Source organism: Salmo trutta, chromosome 26 (genome assembly GCF_901001165.1).
Source record: "Salmo trutta chromosome 26, fSalTru1.1, whole genome shotgun sequence".
NCBI classification, from domain to species: domain Eukaryota; kingdom Metazoa; phylum Chordata; class Actinopteri; order Salmoniformes; family Salmonidae; genus Salmo; species Salmo trutta.
The window spans coordinates 13,199,369-13,213,865 of NC_042982.1; the positions used below are offsets into that span (position 1 = coordinate 13,199,369).

General features: G+C 45.1%; 1 protein-coding gene across 3 annotated transcripts; it reads left to right on the forward strand.

Moving 5' to 3' along the window:
• Nucleotides 1–570: 570 nt before the first annotated feature.
• LOC115163153 (F-box only protein 46) lies at nucleotides 571–14,001 on the forward strand. Of its 3 annotated transcripts, none has more exons than XM_029714816.1 (2): nucleotides 571–1,063; nucleotides 10,526–14,001. In XM_029714816.1, the coding sequence occupies exon 2, from the start codon at nucleotides 10,642–10,644 to the stop codon at nucleotides 12,697–12,699; it is 2,058 nt and encodes a 685-aa protein (XP_029570676.1). In that variant the 5' UTR covers nucleotides 571–1,063; nucleotides 10,526–10,641; the 3' UTR covers nucleotides 12,700–14,001. The 3 variants fall into 3 exon arrangements, with proteins under 3 accessions (XP_029570676.1, XP_029570678.1, XP_029570677.1); XM_029714818.1 differs by lacking the exon at nucleotides 571–1,063 and adding an exon at nucleotides 8,860–8,900; XM_029714817.1 differs by lacking the exon at nucleotides 571–1,063 and adding an exon at nucleotides 8,883–8,924.
• The last annotated feature ends 496 nt before the right edge of the window (nucleotides 14,002–14,497 follow it).

Here is a 14,497-nt window from a genome sequence, read left to right on the forward strand (position 1 = left end):
TACACAGATCCACAAAGAATTCCAAAACAAATCCAATTTTGATAAACTCCCATATCTATTGGGTGAAATACCACAATGTGCCATCACAGTAGCAAGATTTGTGACCTGCTGCAACAAGAAAAGGCCAACCAGTGAAGAACAAACACCATAAACCCATATTTATCCTTATTTATTTTCTCTTTTGTACTTTATCCATTTGCACATCGTTGCAACACTGTAAAAATACATAATATGACATTTGTAATGTCTTTATTGTCTTTTTGAACTTATGTGAGTGTAATGTTTACTGTTCATTTGTATTGTTTATTTCACTTTTGTATATTATCTACTTCACTTGCTTTGGCAATGTTAACATATTGTAACGACCCTTGATGTATAAGCGCAGATATCGATTCTGCCGCTTGAGCATGCTTTTGGGGCACAGTCGATAGCACGCTGGACTTCGGGCTAGAAGGTCGAGGGTTCGAGGCCTGCTCCCTGCCGGTTTCATTACAATATGTTTCCCATGCCAATAAAGCCCCTTAAATTGAATTGAATTGAATTGAGAGAGATGCGGAGGAGTGAGACCTAAGAAGGGGGGGTGAGTGGGGCCATATATGCCATATATGGGCACACCATCGACTCTGCCTTGCTATTGGCTGTGGGCCTTATGCAGCTGCCTGTCAACAAGATGGCCTTCCTCTCCACGGATGTTCTGACTCCGATTATTTTGGTTGTTCAGAGAACATACCGTAAAGGTCAGCCTGTGTCAGTTCTGAAAAGGTAGCCCGATGAACGAGGAAGAGTGTGAAACAGGATCAGTATAGATAGGTTGTGTAGAATTGAAAAACGGACAGTAGGCTTCAATATTAACAAAGGGTTGATATTGGAAAGTACTCTGCAGCCAGATAGCTAGCTAATGGACAAGTAAAAGATAACCCGAGTCACCTGCACCCCTATCCTTGCTCAATCTGATTCATCGGTCGGTTGTTGAGAGGAAAACAGGCATTACGACCGGGGGGGGCTTGCTAGTAACGTTACTGTCATCAACACTGTTGCAGGTCAAGTGCTTGCGGATCTACAGGTAAGATGACGGAAACATTAATTACTTCACTTTAGCGAAGCTTAGCTGTATTTAAATTCAAAAGCTAGTCAACGTCGTTAGCCAGCAACACACTATGGGTTCCACTGCAATTGTGTTTGGCTAACCAACGTTAGCCTAGTCGGCACACAACGTTACACCCCTTAACGTAGTTGGCTAACTCGTTTTATTTTCGTCAAAGACGATCAGTTGGTGCCTATCAGTTAGCCGCGCCTTGGCGAGTGTTTGTAACATCAATGTAACAACGAGATTGTTGTTGGCCTTTGGGCTGTAACGCGCTAGCTAACTTAGCCTAGTTAGATAGCCAGCCAACGTTAACTTAACGTTAAGCTAAACTAGCAGCAAAGAAATTATGTTGGTTAGCTAACGTTACCTAGCTAGCTTTGATAGCTAACGTTACCTAGCTAACATGAGTGTTTAACGTTACTTCTTTGGCCTGCACATCATATAGTTGCTAGTTAGCAAAAGTGATTCTCATATAACTAACCTAACGTAAGCTCACATTAGTTAGCTAGTTAACCAACTTGGTTTATTAATACGGACCTCGGGGGTTAACTTAGTTAACGTTACTGTAGTTGTAAGAATAGTTAAACCACACAGGCTGGATTTCTGTTTCGTCCTATTCCTAGCTAGATTGCGCAATTCTTGTAAAATTATGACATTTTTGCACATTTCAACTGACCATTTGATCAGCGTTAGACAACTGAATGAACACCTATGAGCATGTCAATAATTAGTCCTTGGCTAATCATGGTTACCCATGCTGACCACCTGTATGTTACAACCTAATGGAAATGTGCCTTACCATTCTGAAGGCGCTTTGTTTATAGCTAGAGTCAATGTCACCTGTACTTCCTCAGTGCAGTAACGTTTCTCTGTCTATTTGGTTTTCAGCTTCTTGATTTAGCATTGGCTAGGTGCCCACGTTTTCCAAACACTGTTAAATATCTACTCTGAATTAAGATTCAACCATGTCTGCAGAAACAATGGGGTGTCAGCTATGACACCTTGATATATTTTGGTTATTTAAAAATGTATTTTGGTTATTAAACTACAGTATGAAGTGGATTTAGAATTGTGATAACAGAATTTCATCATAGGTCCCTGATCTGTACTACACATAAATGCTTGCATCATTATGGATATTAAGGTGTTGTATCCTAAATAGGCACACAAATGTAGAAATATGCAATATAACCCTGGCTATTTTAATGAGACCACATTTGGTTGGACCGGGCCAAATCTGAGCCAGTCATTGATGTCTGTTTCCACATTTGCCCTCAGAACAGCCTCAATTTGTCAGGCATGGACTCTACAAGGTGTCAAGTGTTCCACATGGATGCTGGCCAATGTTTCCCACAGTTGGCTTGATGTTCTTTGGGTGGTGGACCATTCTTGATGCACACAGGGAACTGTTGAGCTTGAAAAACCCAGCAGCGTTGCAGTTCTTGACACAAACCTGTACGCCTGGCACCTACTTCATAGCCCGTTCAAAGGCTCTTAAATATTTTAGTAGTTCAGCACAGTACATTAGTGTACTCTAGTGTGCTTTACTGTGTACTCAGCTGAACTCTATTCTACTCTGCTGTACTGAAGTATACTGTACTCAACTTTTTGTGTTGTGCTCTGAAAAACTTGTGAAACATAGTCCGGACCAATCATGGATGTCTATTTGTGCCAAATCAAGGCCGGTCTGGACTGGACCGAAAGTAAGTCATCTGTGGGCGTTAATCTTTTCTCAAAGATGAAAAAGTAATCAAACTACAGGGTGAGCACCTCTGTTGTTGGTGAGCTGGTATCTGTTATTCAACTGAGAACTAGGCCTATACATCTTTATCTTTGGTACTTTAGAATCAGAAGTATGGGAATAGTGGAGCAATGGGGCATTGAAACGTAAAGCCTTTGGCGCCAAAAATATTCAATAGTTAAGTTCCAGGGAACATCCATTGATGCGCCTGCTTGGTTCAGCCTAAAATCCTCTCAGAATAGCCTGTATATCAGTTTTGTACTGGCATGGTTTGTATTCAATGTTTACAGATAAACAACAATTCACCATTTTGGCGACCACTGTCCTGGCCCTTACAACCAACACTATTTGAGTAAGGGGGTTGATGAACTCTTTTTAAAAAAAAATTTTTTTTAAAGTTGAAGCCAAGTGGTGGAAAGAAACAACCTGATGAAGAGCTATAGTTTAAAGGAGTCCATAGATATCCATTGCAGTTCAATGCAGTTCTGTTCACTACCAGAGAAGCACAGCTGACAGACCAAACACTTCTATAGCCAGCTTGTCTGCCTGACCTTCTCATGACGAAGGCACCCTGGGTTCATTTTATCGGGGATGGGGGGAGTCCATTGTTCTTGTAGACGAGCATCATCAGCCTCACCTGCTGCAGGACTACTGCTGTATTGTCCCTGCAGGCGCAGCCAAGGCGAGCACCATTTATCACCTCCCTGCATTGTCCACCATTCCCATAGCCTCTGAGAGGGAGGATAGCCCTGGAGGTGAATGAGGGGCCTGTCTGAATTATCTGAGGACAGCCTGGAATTAGAAGAAGAAAAAAATAACAAGTGTTTTTTTGTTTGAAAGGTCCTTCCCTGCTTACTGTGCCTAAATAGTTTTTTCAATATGACATTTTCTCTGTAATAGAATAGGAATGGTGTAGTGCTGAACATTCCTTCAATGCCTGAGACTATTCTAACAGTGGTATTTTAGTGGGCGCAATGTTTCCGAATGCTCCAGATAGAAACGCAAGTTTTAGAATTGACATTTTATTCTGTGGCTGTCATGTGGCCAATTGACAACTGTTTTGTTTCTATACATTCCCTGGTTAATCTGGAGCATTGTGTTATGATGTTGAGCCTGCTGAATCTCCTCCAACAGAAAGCCTCTGGATTGTTTGAGCGAGGTCATGATGGAGGAATGAATCCTCCTGCATTGGTGTGTGTAGTTCAGAGGTCGGACAACTTGGGGAGATAGTGAGAGACGAGCCTCTAGCGCAGCACTCAGCGATTTCTGTACTGCTGGGCATGGACAGGATTTGGTGGATTATGCAAAAAGATTAAAACCAGCCTTAATTTGCAGGAATTGTTTCAAATGAGAAACGAAAACTGCATTATCATTGCAGAGGTTTTATCATCTGTCGGGGAATGAAGTCTTCATGAATACAGATTGTCGGCAACATCTGGGCCATGTTTTGGCCCGTGGATATCATTCGAATACAATGAAGGGACTTCTAGTCTCGTCCTCATATTTTATGTGGACTTTCTCATAAATTCAGGCTATTACTCATTACCTGATATTAAGCCAGTACAGATGTCTTTAAACATCTTGTATATGATGGTGTCTCCCTGCAGAGTTCAGCTTTGTTTAACACCTGGTAGGGAGAAAAGTGTAAAATAGCTAGCCTGTAGGCTACTAGGCCAGTCATTAGAACTGCATGCCATCTATTACAATCATAGCATTTTACTACCACCTGTTCATCGGCCGCCTTACTTCCTAATTAAATTGCAGGGTAAACGGTCGTATAGCCTATTAATTGACAACGAAGACTACAGCATGGATTAAAGCTACTGACTCCAGCCTCTGGATGACTGGTAGTGGACTGCCCCCCCCCCCCCTTCCATCTTTCCATCTTCTGAAGCACTGTTGGCTGGCTGGCTGGCTCTGAATAATAGATACTGGTCAATAGAGAGGAAATCTGACTGGAGCCATTCAATCACACACTGGCTGCCACTCACTGCCTCTCTCTCACTGCTTCAGGAAGTGCCTGTTTTAGTCACAAAGATGGACTGACGCTCACTGTCCCTGTTACGCCATCCAATCTTTTTATCGGTGGGGTGGTGGCCCTGGGATGTACTTCATACAGAGAGTAATCTGCAGGCTCTTAGCTGGAGCTGTGTGATTATAAAGCCCTTAACCAGCCCAGGAGTAGTTCTGGCCTCTGACGCACACACACACACAAACAGCCTGGGTAGCAGACTAGTCAGACATTCCTCTTCAGCCGAAGGTACACATTTCACATTATCATGCTTTCAACTGGCGACAAGTATAGATAGGCTAGATATCGACCTACGTTTGCCTGGTAAGAGTTGCCAAACTATAGTGTTATAATAGTGCTGTCTGTCTCAACCTGTTTGGGATCACAGGATGGAAAGAGTGGGGCTTGTTCAGTCTTTTTACTATGTTTTGTATGTACAGTTGAAGTCAGAAGTTTACATACACCTTAGCCAAATACATTTTAAACTCAGTTTTTCACAATTCTTGACATTTAATCCGAGTAAAAATTGCCTGTCTTAGGTCCGTTAGGATCACCACTTTATTTTAAGAATATGAAATGTCAGAATAATAGTGTAGAGATTTATTTCAGCTTTTATTTCTTTCATCACATTCCCAGTGGGTCAGAAGTTTACATACACTCAATTAGTGTTTGGTAGCATTTCCTTTAAATTGTTTAACTTGGATCAAATAAGCTGGGTGAATTTTGGCCCATTCCTCCTGACAGAGCTGGTGTAACTGAGTCAGGTTTGTAGGCCTCCTTGCTCATACACACATTTTCATTTCTGAATACACAAATGTTCTATAGGATTGAGGTCAGGGCTTTGTGATGGCCACTCCAATACCTTGACTTTGTTGTCCTTAAGCTCTTTTGCCACAACTTTGGAAGTATGCTTGGGGTCATTGTCCATTTGGAAGACCCGTTTGCGACCAAGCTTTAACTTCCTGACTGATGTCTTGAGATGTTGCTTCAATATATCCACATCATTTTCCTACCTGATGATGCCATCTATTTTGTGAAGGGTACCAGTCCATCCTGCAGCGACGCACCCCCACAACATGATGCTGCCACCCTCATGCTTCACGGTTGGGATGGTGTTCTTCGGCTTGCAAGTCTCCCCCTTTTTCCTCAAAACATAAAGATGGTCATTATGGCCAAACAGTTCTATTTTTGTTTCATCAGACCAGAGGACATTTTTCCAAAAAGTACTATCATTGTCCCCATGTGCAGTTGCAAACCGTAGTCTGGCTTTTTTTATGGCGGTTTCGGAGCAGTGGCTTCTTCATTGCTGAGCGTCCTTTCAGGTTATGTCGATATTGGACCCGTTTTACTGTAGATATAGATACTTTTGTACCTGTTTCCTCCAGCATCTTCACAAGGTCCTTTGCTTTTGTTCTGGGATTGATTTGCACTTTTCGCACCAAAGTATGTTCATCTCTAGGAGACAGAACGCGTCTCCTTCCTGAGCGGTATGACGGCTCATTGAACAAGCATGGGAAGTAGTGTTTAAACCCTTTACAATGAAGATCTGTGAAGTTATTTGGATATTTACGAATTATCTTTGAAAGACAGGGTCCTGAAAAAGCAAAGTTTCTTTTTTTTGTACGCCTATGCAAACTCAGCAGAGGCCCATTATCAGCAACCATCATTCCTGTGTTCCAATGGCACATTGTGTTAACTAATCCAAGTTTATCATTTTAAAAAGGCTAATTGATCATTAGAAAACCCTTTTGCATTTGTTAGCCCAGCTGAAAACTGTTGTTCTGATTTATAGAAGCAATAAAACTGGCCTTTAGACTAGTTGAGTATCTGGAGCATCAGCATTTGTGGGTTCAATTACAGGCTCAAAATGGCCAGAAACAAAGGAGTTTCAGAAGAAAGTTATCAGTCTTTTCTTGTTCTGAGAAATAAAGCCTATTCCATGTGAGAAATTGCCAAGAAACTGAAGATCTCATACCATGCTGTGTACTACTCCCTTCACAGAACAGCGCAAACTGGCTCTAACCAGAATTAAAAAGAGCAGTGAGCAAGAGGACAAGCATCCCGGAGTCGCCTCTTCACTGTTGACGTTGAGATTGGTGTTTTGCAGGTGCTCTTTAATGAAGCTGCCAGTTGAGGACTTGTGAGGCGTCTGTTTCTCAAACTACACACACTAATGTACTTGTCCTCTTGCTCAGTTGTGCACCGGGGCCTCCCACTCCTTTCTATTCTGGTTAGAGACAGTTTGCGCTGTTCTGTGAAGGGAGTAGTACACAGCATTGTACGAGATCTTCAGTTTCTTGGCAATTTCTCGCATGGAATAGCCTTAATTTCTCAGAACAAGAATGGACTGAGTTTCAGAAGAAAGTTCTTTGTTTCTGGCCATTTTGAGTCTGTAATTGAACCCACAAATGCTGGTGCTCCAGATATTCAACTAGTTTAAAGGACAGTTTTATTGCTTCTTTAATCAGGACAACAGTTTTCAGCTGTGCTAACATAATTGCAAAAGGGTTTTCTAATGCTCAATTAGCCTTTTTTAAAATGATCAACTTGGATTAGTAAACACAACGTGCCACTGGAACAAAGGAATGATGGTTGCTGATAATGGGCCTCCGTACGCCTAAGTAGATATTCCATAAAAAATCAGCGGTTACCAGCTACAATAGTCATTTACAACATTAACAATGTCTACACTGTATTTCAGATCAATTTGATGTAATTTTAAATGGACTAAAATAATAGATTTTCTTTCAAAAACATGGACATTTCTAAGTGACCCCAACCTTTTTGAACGGTAGTGTACATAAATACAATACCGGTCAAAAGTTTTACGACACCTACTCATTCAAGGATTTACATTTTTTACTGTTTTCTACATTGTAGAAATAATGATAGTGAAGACAAACTAGGAAATAACTCATGGAATCATGTGGTAACCATAAGTGTTAAACAAATCAAAATATATTTGAGATTCTTCAAATAGTCACCATTTGCCTTGACAGCTTTGCACACTCTTGGCATTCTCTCAACCAGCTTCATGAGGTAGTCACCTGGAATATATTTCAATTAACAGGTGTGCCTTAAGTTCATTTGTGGAATTTCTTTCCTTAATGCATTTGAGCAAATCAGTTGTGTTGTGACAAGGTAGAAGATAACCCTATTTGCTTCAAGACAAAGTCCATATTATGGCAAGAACAGTTAAAATAAGCAAAGAGAAATGACAGTCCATTACTTTAAGACATGAATGTCAGTCAATACTGAAAATTTCAAGAACTTTGAAAGTTTCTTCAAGTACAGTCGCATAAACCATCAAGTGCTATGATACAACTGGCTTTCATGAGGACCACCACAAGAAAGGAAGATTCAGAGTTACTTCTGCTGCAGAGGATACGTTCATTAGAGTTACGAGCCTCACAAATTGCAGCCGTAATAAATGTTTCAGAGTTCAAGTAACAGACATCTTAACATCAAATGTTCAGAGGAGACTGTGTGAATCAGGCCTTCATGGTCAAATTGCTGCAAAGAAATCACTACTAAAGGACACCATTTAAGAAGAAGAGTCTTGCTTGGGCCAAGAAACACGAGCAATGGAAATGTGTCTTTTGGTCTGGAGTCCAAATTGGAGTTTTTTTGTTCCAAACGCTGTCTTTGTGAGATGCGGTGTGGGTGAATGGATGATCTCTGTATGTGATGGTGTGGAGGTGTTTTGCTGGTGAAACTGTTGGGGATTTATTTAGAATTCAAGGCACACTTAACCAGCATGGCTACCACAGCATTCTGCCATCCCATCTGGTTTGCACTTAGTCCCACTATCATTTGTTTTTCAACAGGACAATGACCCAACACCTCCAGGCTGTGTAAGGACTATTTTATGAAGGAGAGTGATGGAGTGCAGCATCAGATGACCTGGCCTCCACAACCCCTCGACCTCAACTAAATTGAGATGGTTTGGGATGAGGGAAGAAAAGCAGCCAAGTGCTCAGCATATGTGGGAACTCCTTCAAGCCTGTTGGAGCTGGTTGAGAGAATGCCAAGAGTGTGCAAAGCTGTCATCAAGGCAAAGGGTGGCTATTTGAAGAATCTCAAATGTATATAATATTTTTGATTTGTTTAACACTACTTTTGGTTACTACATGGTCCCGTATGTGTTATTTCATAGTTTTGATGTCTTTGCTATTATTCTACAATGATGAAAATAGTAAAAATAAAGAATAATCTTGAGTGAGTAGGTGTTATAAAACTTTTGACCGGTAGTCTGTATATAAACAGTACCAGTCAATTTTTATGCGCTTCAACACTCGGTGGTCTCATTCTGTGAGCTTGTGTGGCCTACCACTTCACGGCTGAGCTGTTGTTGCTCCTAGACGTTTCCACTTCCCAGTAACAGCACTTACAGTTGACCGGGGCAGCTCTAGCAAGGCAGATATTCTTTGAAAAGGTGGCATCCTATGACGGTGCCATGTTGAAAGTCACTGAGCTCTTCATGAAGGCCAATGTTTGTCTATGGAGAATGCATGGCGTTGTGCTCGATTTTATACACCTGTGTATGTGTAGACGCCTCTTCACATTAGTGGATTTGGCCATTTCAGCCACACCCATTGCTGATATAGATATATATCACGTGCACTGCGACTTGGTTTCTGAATCGCCTAGACGCTGATTTGCCTATCATTTGCTGTGCTCTTGCTGTAATGAACGGCTAGAAGGTGAAATTTGATCCAGTGAGAGTCTCACACCCTTCCATAGTGGTTGCTTCTGAATCAGCATGTCTCACAAATATATTTTTTTCATTTTTATACTATTTTATTTATTTTTTGACAGGGAAGTCATACTGAGACTAGGGTGTATTTTACAGATGAGCCCTACATACATCAGACACATAAAATATACGAAATTACAAAACCATATTAAGAACAACAGATACCTTCATCAGAGGTCTAAATGTCTTGTTGAAACAGTCTTGCGCCACTTGTACCTCTTAAGCCCCCAGTGCCACATTTTTGGCCTGGTAACATGAAATGGCACGGGCACCCTTTGTAAACGGTTTTCCTGCAGGCCGCAGCCAAGGTCCTTTAGACTCTCAACATCAACTCCACTACTCTCCCCTTCTAAAAATAGGTTGGGCATATGCCTTCCTTGCCTCCTATTAGGCAGGTCCTCTTTGAAGCGTCAGGATGGGAATCCATTTTCCTTCCCTCATCCCCCTCCTTTATATCTCCCTTCATCTGCCCCAGACACAAGTCCCTGAAATGGAAGCCTTTAAAATAGATTGAAAACCTTCAAGGCGAGAGAATTTATATTACAGTGAGCGTATGTAATGACTAATTGAGTTTAGCTGTTGAGGCTGTCTGAAAGCATGAGTTTTCCTGACTTGTGCACTGTGACCTTTGTTTCTGAACCACCAAGAGGCTAGGAGCTGATTTGCCTATCATTTTCTGTGCTCTTGCTGTATTGTATTGAATGGCTAGGATAACCTTCCATAGTGGTTGCTTCTGAATCGGCATGTCACACAATTAGATGAGGTCATTTTAGGGACTTAATACTAATGCAACACTTAGAATGCATGGGAAGAAATTAATTAAATTTGATGAAATGACATTACTCATGTTTGTCTCCCCCAGCTAGATGACCTATGATGGTGAATATTGTAATAGTGCTCCTGTAATAAAATTCCTCTCTCTCCCTACAGATTGTATGCCCTCTTCCCGTGACGGTGCCTGCTGGCTCGCACAGAGAGAATGAGTGGTGTGGTGCACAGCAGATGCCCAGCCTAGACGCCGCCGATATGCTTCCCTCTGGCCCGTGATGGACCGAGACACCTTCTCCCACATCCGACTATGGTGCCCACGCCCCTTTGGCACCTACTCCCAGAACAAGCCCCGCGGTACGGGGGGCAGTGGGGTAGCCCCGTTCCTCTGCAAGGCTGACACTGCGGGGCGCACGTCGCTGGAGGTCGGGGGAAGCGTGGATGGCCAGGAGGAGGAGGAGAAGGAAGAGGAGGATGCCGGCTCTGAGAACAGTCCCCCAGACGCCGACCCGGCCTCGGCACTGCAGGCTCTCTCCACCCCTTCCGGCGCCACTCAGATGGAGGATGGGAGGGTGCTGCTGGACACCTGGTATGTCATCAAGCCGGGCAACACCAAGGAGAAGATTGCCTTCTTCGTGGCCCACCAGTTCAGTGGGGTGGGCCTGCCTCGACCCAGCGCCATAAAGGTGAAAGGGAACTGGGCCACGGACTGCACTAAGGCCAAGCGCAGGCGGCGCTGCTCCTCCTATGACCCCCCCGCCCGGGCCCAGACCAACATTATCCCCGCCACCCCGCCCCCAGAAGCCTCCACCCCAGAGGACATCCCGGGAGTGTGCGAGACTGACCTGCTGTCCGTTGCTGAGATGGTGGCCCTGGTAGAGCAGCGTACAGCCATGGCCCTGCAGGGCATGGTGACCCAGGGACAGACCGCCACAGAACACCCCGAACACACGCTTCTGCAGGGCACAGTCTCCGACCCCAGCCCCATGGTGTTCCTGTCAGAGAGCCCTGACCCCCCGCACCCCCCACACGGTGTCCTGGAGGAGGAGGAGGAGGAGGAGGAGGAGGAGGAGCAGCAGCAGGAGTCGCGGCGTGTGGCTAAGGCCATAGCCCACTTTGAGTCCCAACATCAGCTCCTGGAGAACACACTGAGGCCCGTGTCGGGCCTGGACTCCCCCAGGGAGAGGGAGCGGAGCGGGGACTCTGGGCCCACCCACGGCCGAGGTGAAGTGAGGATTGCCTTCCGGGTGTCCAGCCTAGATCCTGGCTCGCAGTCAGAGCCCGCAGGCCGGCCCCGCTGCATGTTCATGAGCTGTGGGGGAGGAGGGGGCCAGGCGGGGGCCCGGGCCAACGAGAAGATCACCTGTGATCTCTACCAGCTGGTCAGCCCCTCGTCACGTGACCCCAGCCTCCTGCTGTCCGGCTCTCCAAAAGCTGACCCCCATGGGGAGGGCCATACGGACCGGCCAGCCTCCAGCAGCCCGGACCCCAGCCAGGAGCTCGGCTCTGGGGAGAAGAAGCCTGTGGCCCGGGAGAGGGTGACTGGCTTCCACGTTGAGGTGGTGGTCACGGGTGCTGTAGACCAGTGTGTGTTTTATGGCAAGGACAGCACAGAGAATGTGCAAGAGGAGACGGTGTGTTTCGCCATGCCCAGTGGGGCCGACAGCTCAGAGGACCCCCCTCCAGGCCAGCTGTTCTTCCTGCAGCCCCAGAGAGGGTTTGACGAGGACAGTGGCACCGGCAGCAGCAATGGAATGTGCTCTTTGGACTGCACCAATAACAACAATCCTGCTGGGGATGCTGCTGACCGGCCGGACTCCCCCCTGGCCGGCGTGGAGGACTGCTCAGACCCCTCCCTGTGCCGTCTCTACCGCCACGTCTCTCACGACTTCCTGGAGATCCGCTTCCAGATCCAGCGGCTGCTGGAGCCTCGTCAGTACATGCTGCTACTGCCCGACCACATCATGGTCAACATCTTCAGCTACCTGCCCACCCGCTCGCTGGCCGCCCTCAAGTGCACCTGCTACGACTTCAAGGTTCTGATTGAGATGTACGGTGTGCCCGCCACCGACTCGCGCTGGAACCAGGACCCGCTGTACCGCGACGACCCCTGCAAGCAGTGCAAGCGGCAGTACGAACGGGGCGACGTGTCTCTCTGCCGCTGGCACCCCAAACCTTACCACCACGACCTGCCTTATGGACGCTCCTATTGGATGTGCTGCCGGCGCACAGACAAGGACACACCGGGCTGCCGCGTGGGGCTGCACGACAACAACTGGGTACTGCAGCCCTGCGAGCTGGTGCAGACCCGCGCTAAGAGGGAGGACGGGAGGTAAAGGGGCCATCCCCAGCACCCCTCTTACTCCCTCTAGACCCCACTGCCCCTGGTGCTAAACTAAAGACCAGGGTTGGGGTTCTCTCCTGTGTTGTCAGCTCTCTCTGATCGTTATCACCTTGTTCTTAGCAGTCGACTAGCTCCCTACTCGGATGTTAGTACATGTGAAACCTGGACTCATGATGAGTGGGCCCATGCTGGTGGTATGGTGCTGCATGGGGCCTGATGCTCAACGTTTCTGCCTATTGGTCAACTGACAGTCGCGTCCTAGCCGTGCTGTCAATGCTAGAGCTGACCCCAACTTTACTGACCATAGGGTCAGCCACTGAGGACTGACTGGCTGGCTCACAGAGGGAGTCTGTGGAAGTTTAAAGGTCCAATGCAGCTGTTTTTATCTCAATATCAAATAATTTCTAGGTAACAATTAAGTACCTTACTGTAATTGTTTCAATTAAAATGGTCAAAATGAAACAAAAATATCATCTTGGTAAAGAGCAAATTCTCAAGCAACAATTTTTGATAGGACTGTATGGGACTGGTCTGCTCGGGAGGGGAAAACTGTTATTGGCAGAGAGGTTTGGAACTCTTTCTTATTGGTCTATTATCAAATGTACTACCCGTTGTCACCGGGCAGGCCAAAAATCCATCCCACCAAAATGTCAGACTGTTTTTAAACGGCTCTTACACTAAAAGGGCATCTTCACAATTGCACAGTATAATTCCAACCGCATAGTGTGAAAATGTATGTACAACACAGGCAAGTCACGTTTTTGACTGCACTGGGCCTTTTAATGAATGAGACTAACAGTGTGGGGCAAGAGAAGGCAATTTGATGTCACTTTGTACAAGTTTTGACTGCTTGTTATCAATTATTTTAGTTTTTTGGTGTGAGCGAATGTTTGCTGTTATTTCCAGTTTTTTATTTTTTTTTATTTTTTTTTTGACTGTTCTCCCTTCACCTCTTTTTTTAATTTTTTGTTTTTTTTTTTAAATTTAGCCGATCCCCACTAACCCCCAGACCCAACCTGCTAGTCGGCAGAGGGCAGTCTTTGCCAAAGCCGTCGTTTGCGTCAATGCGGGTGAAAAGAAACACGGACCATAGAGCTCTCTACACCAGCTTCCAGCCTTAACCCCACTGGTCCTGCTCACAATCCCTAAATCTGCAAAACCTTGACAAATACAGTATAGAGAACTTTGTTCACTTGACCCCTCTGACTGGGTAGGGGAGACCACTGTAGGTTTCAGTTGTACGATGCTAATGGGAATGTGCTTCTCAAATAAACAGAAATGATTAAAACTGGAATTTGACCCTTGACATGTTTCCTTCTGCATGATGACCTGTGGTAACATGTTTATTTTGATAGAGAAGTTGCTACAGGCTAGGCCAGGGGTGGGCATCTCCAGTCCTCGGGGCCTGATTGTTGTCACTCTTTTCCTCCATCCCTAGCAAACACAGCTGATTAATCAAATGTCATTCTAAACTGACGATCATAATTAGGTGATTATTGGAGTCAGGTGTGTTAGCTGGGGCAAAACTGTGACACTAATCAGGCCCCGGAGGACTGGAATTTCCCACCCCTGGTCTAGGGGTTATTGAACATATATTGATTTACTTTTGCTTATTTATAGATTAGGAATGCTTTGCAAACCATTTGTCCTCCACATGACTGTAGTTGACGCAAGACGGTGACGCTTGATATATGCAATGGCCACGAGGGGAGAGATGTGTGCTAATGTCCAGGTTTAGCACAGGAGTGTGGATTATTGGTTATACCCAATTTCATAACGATGATAATATT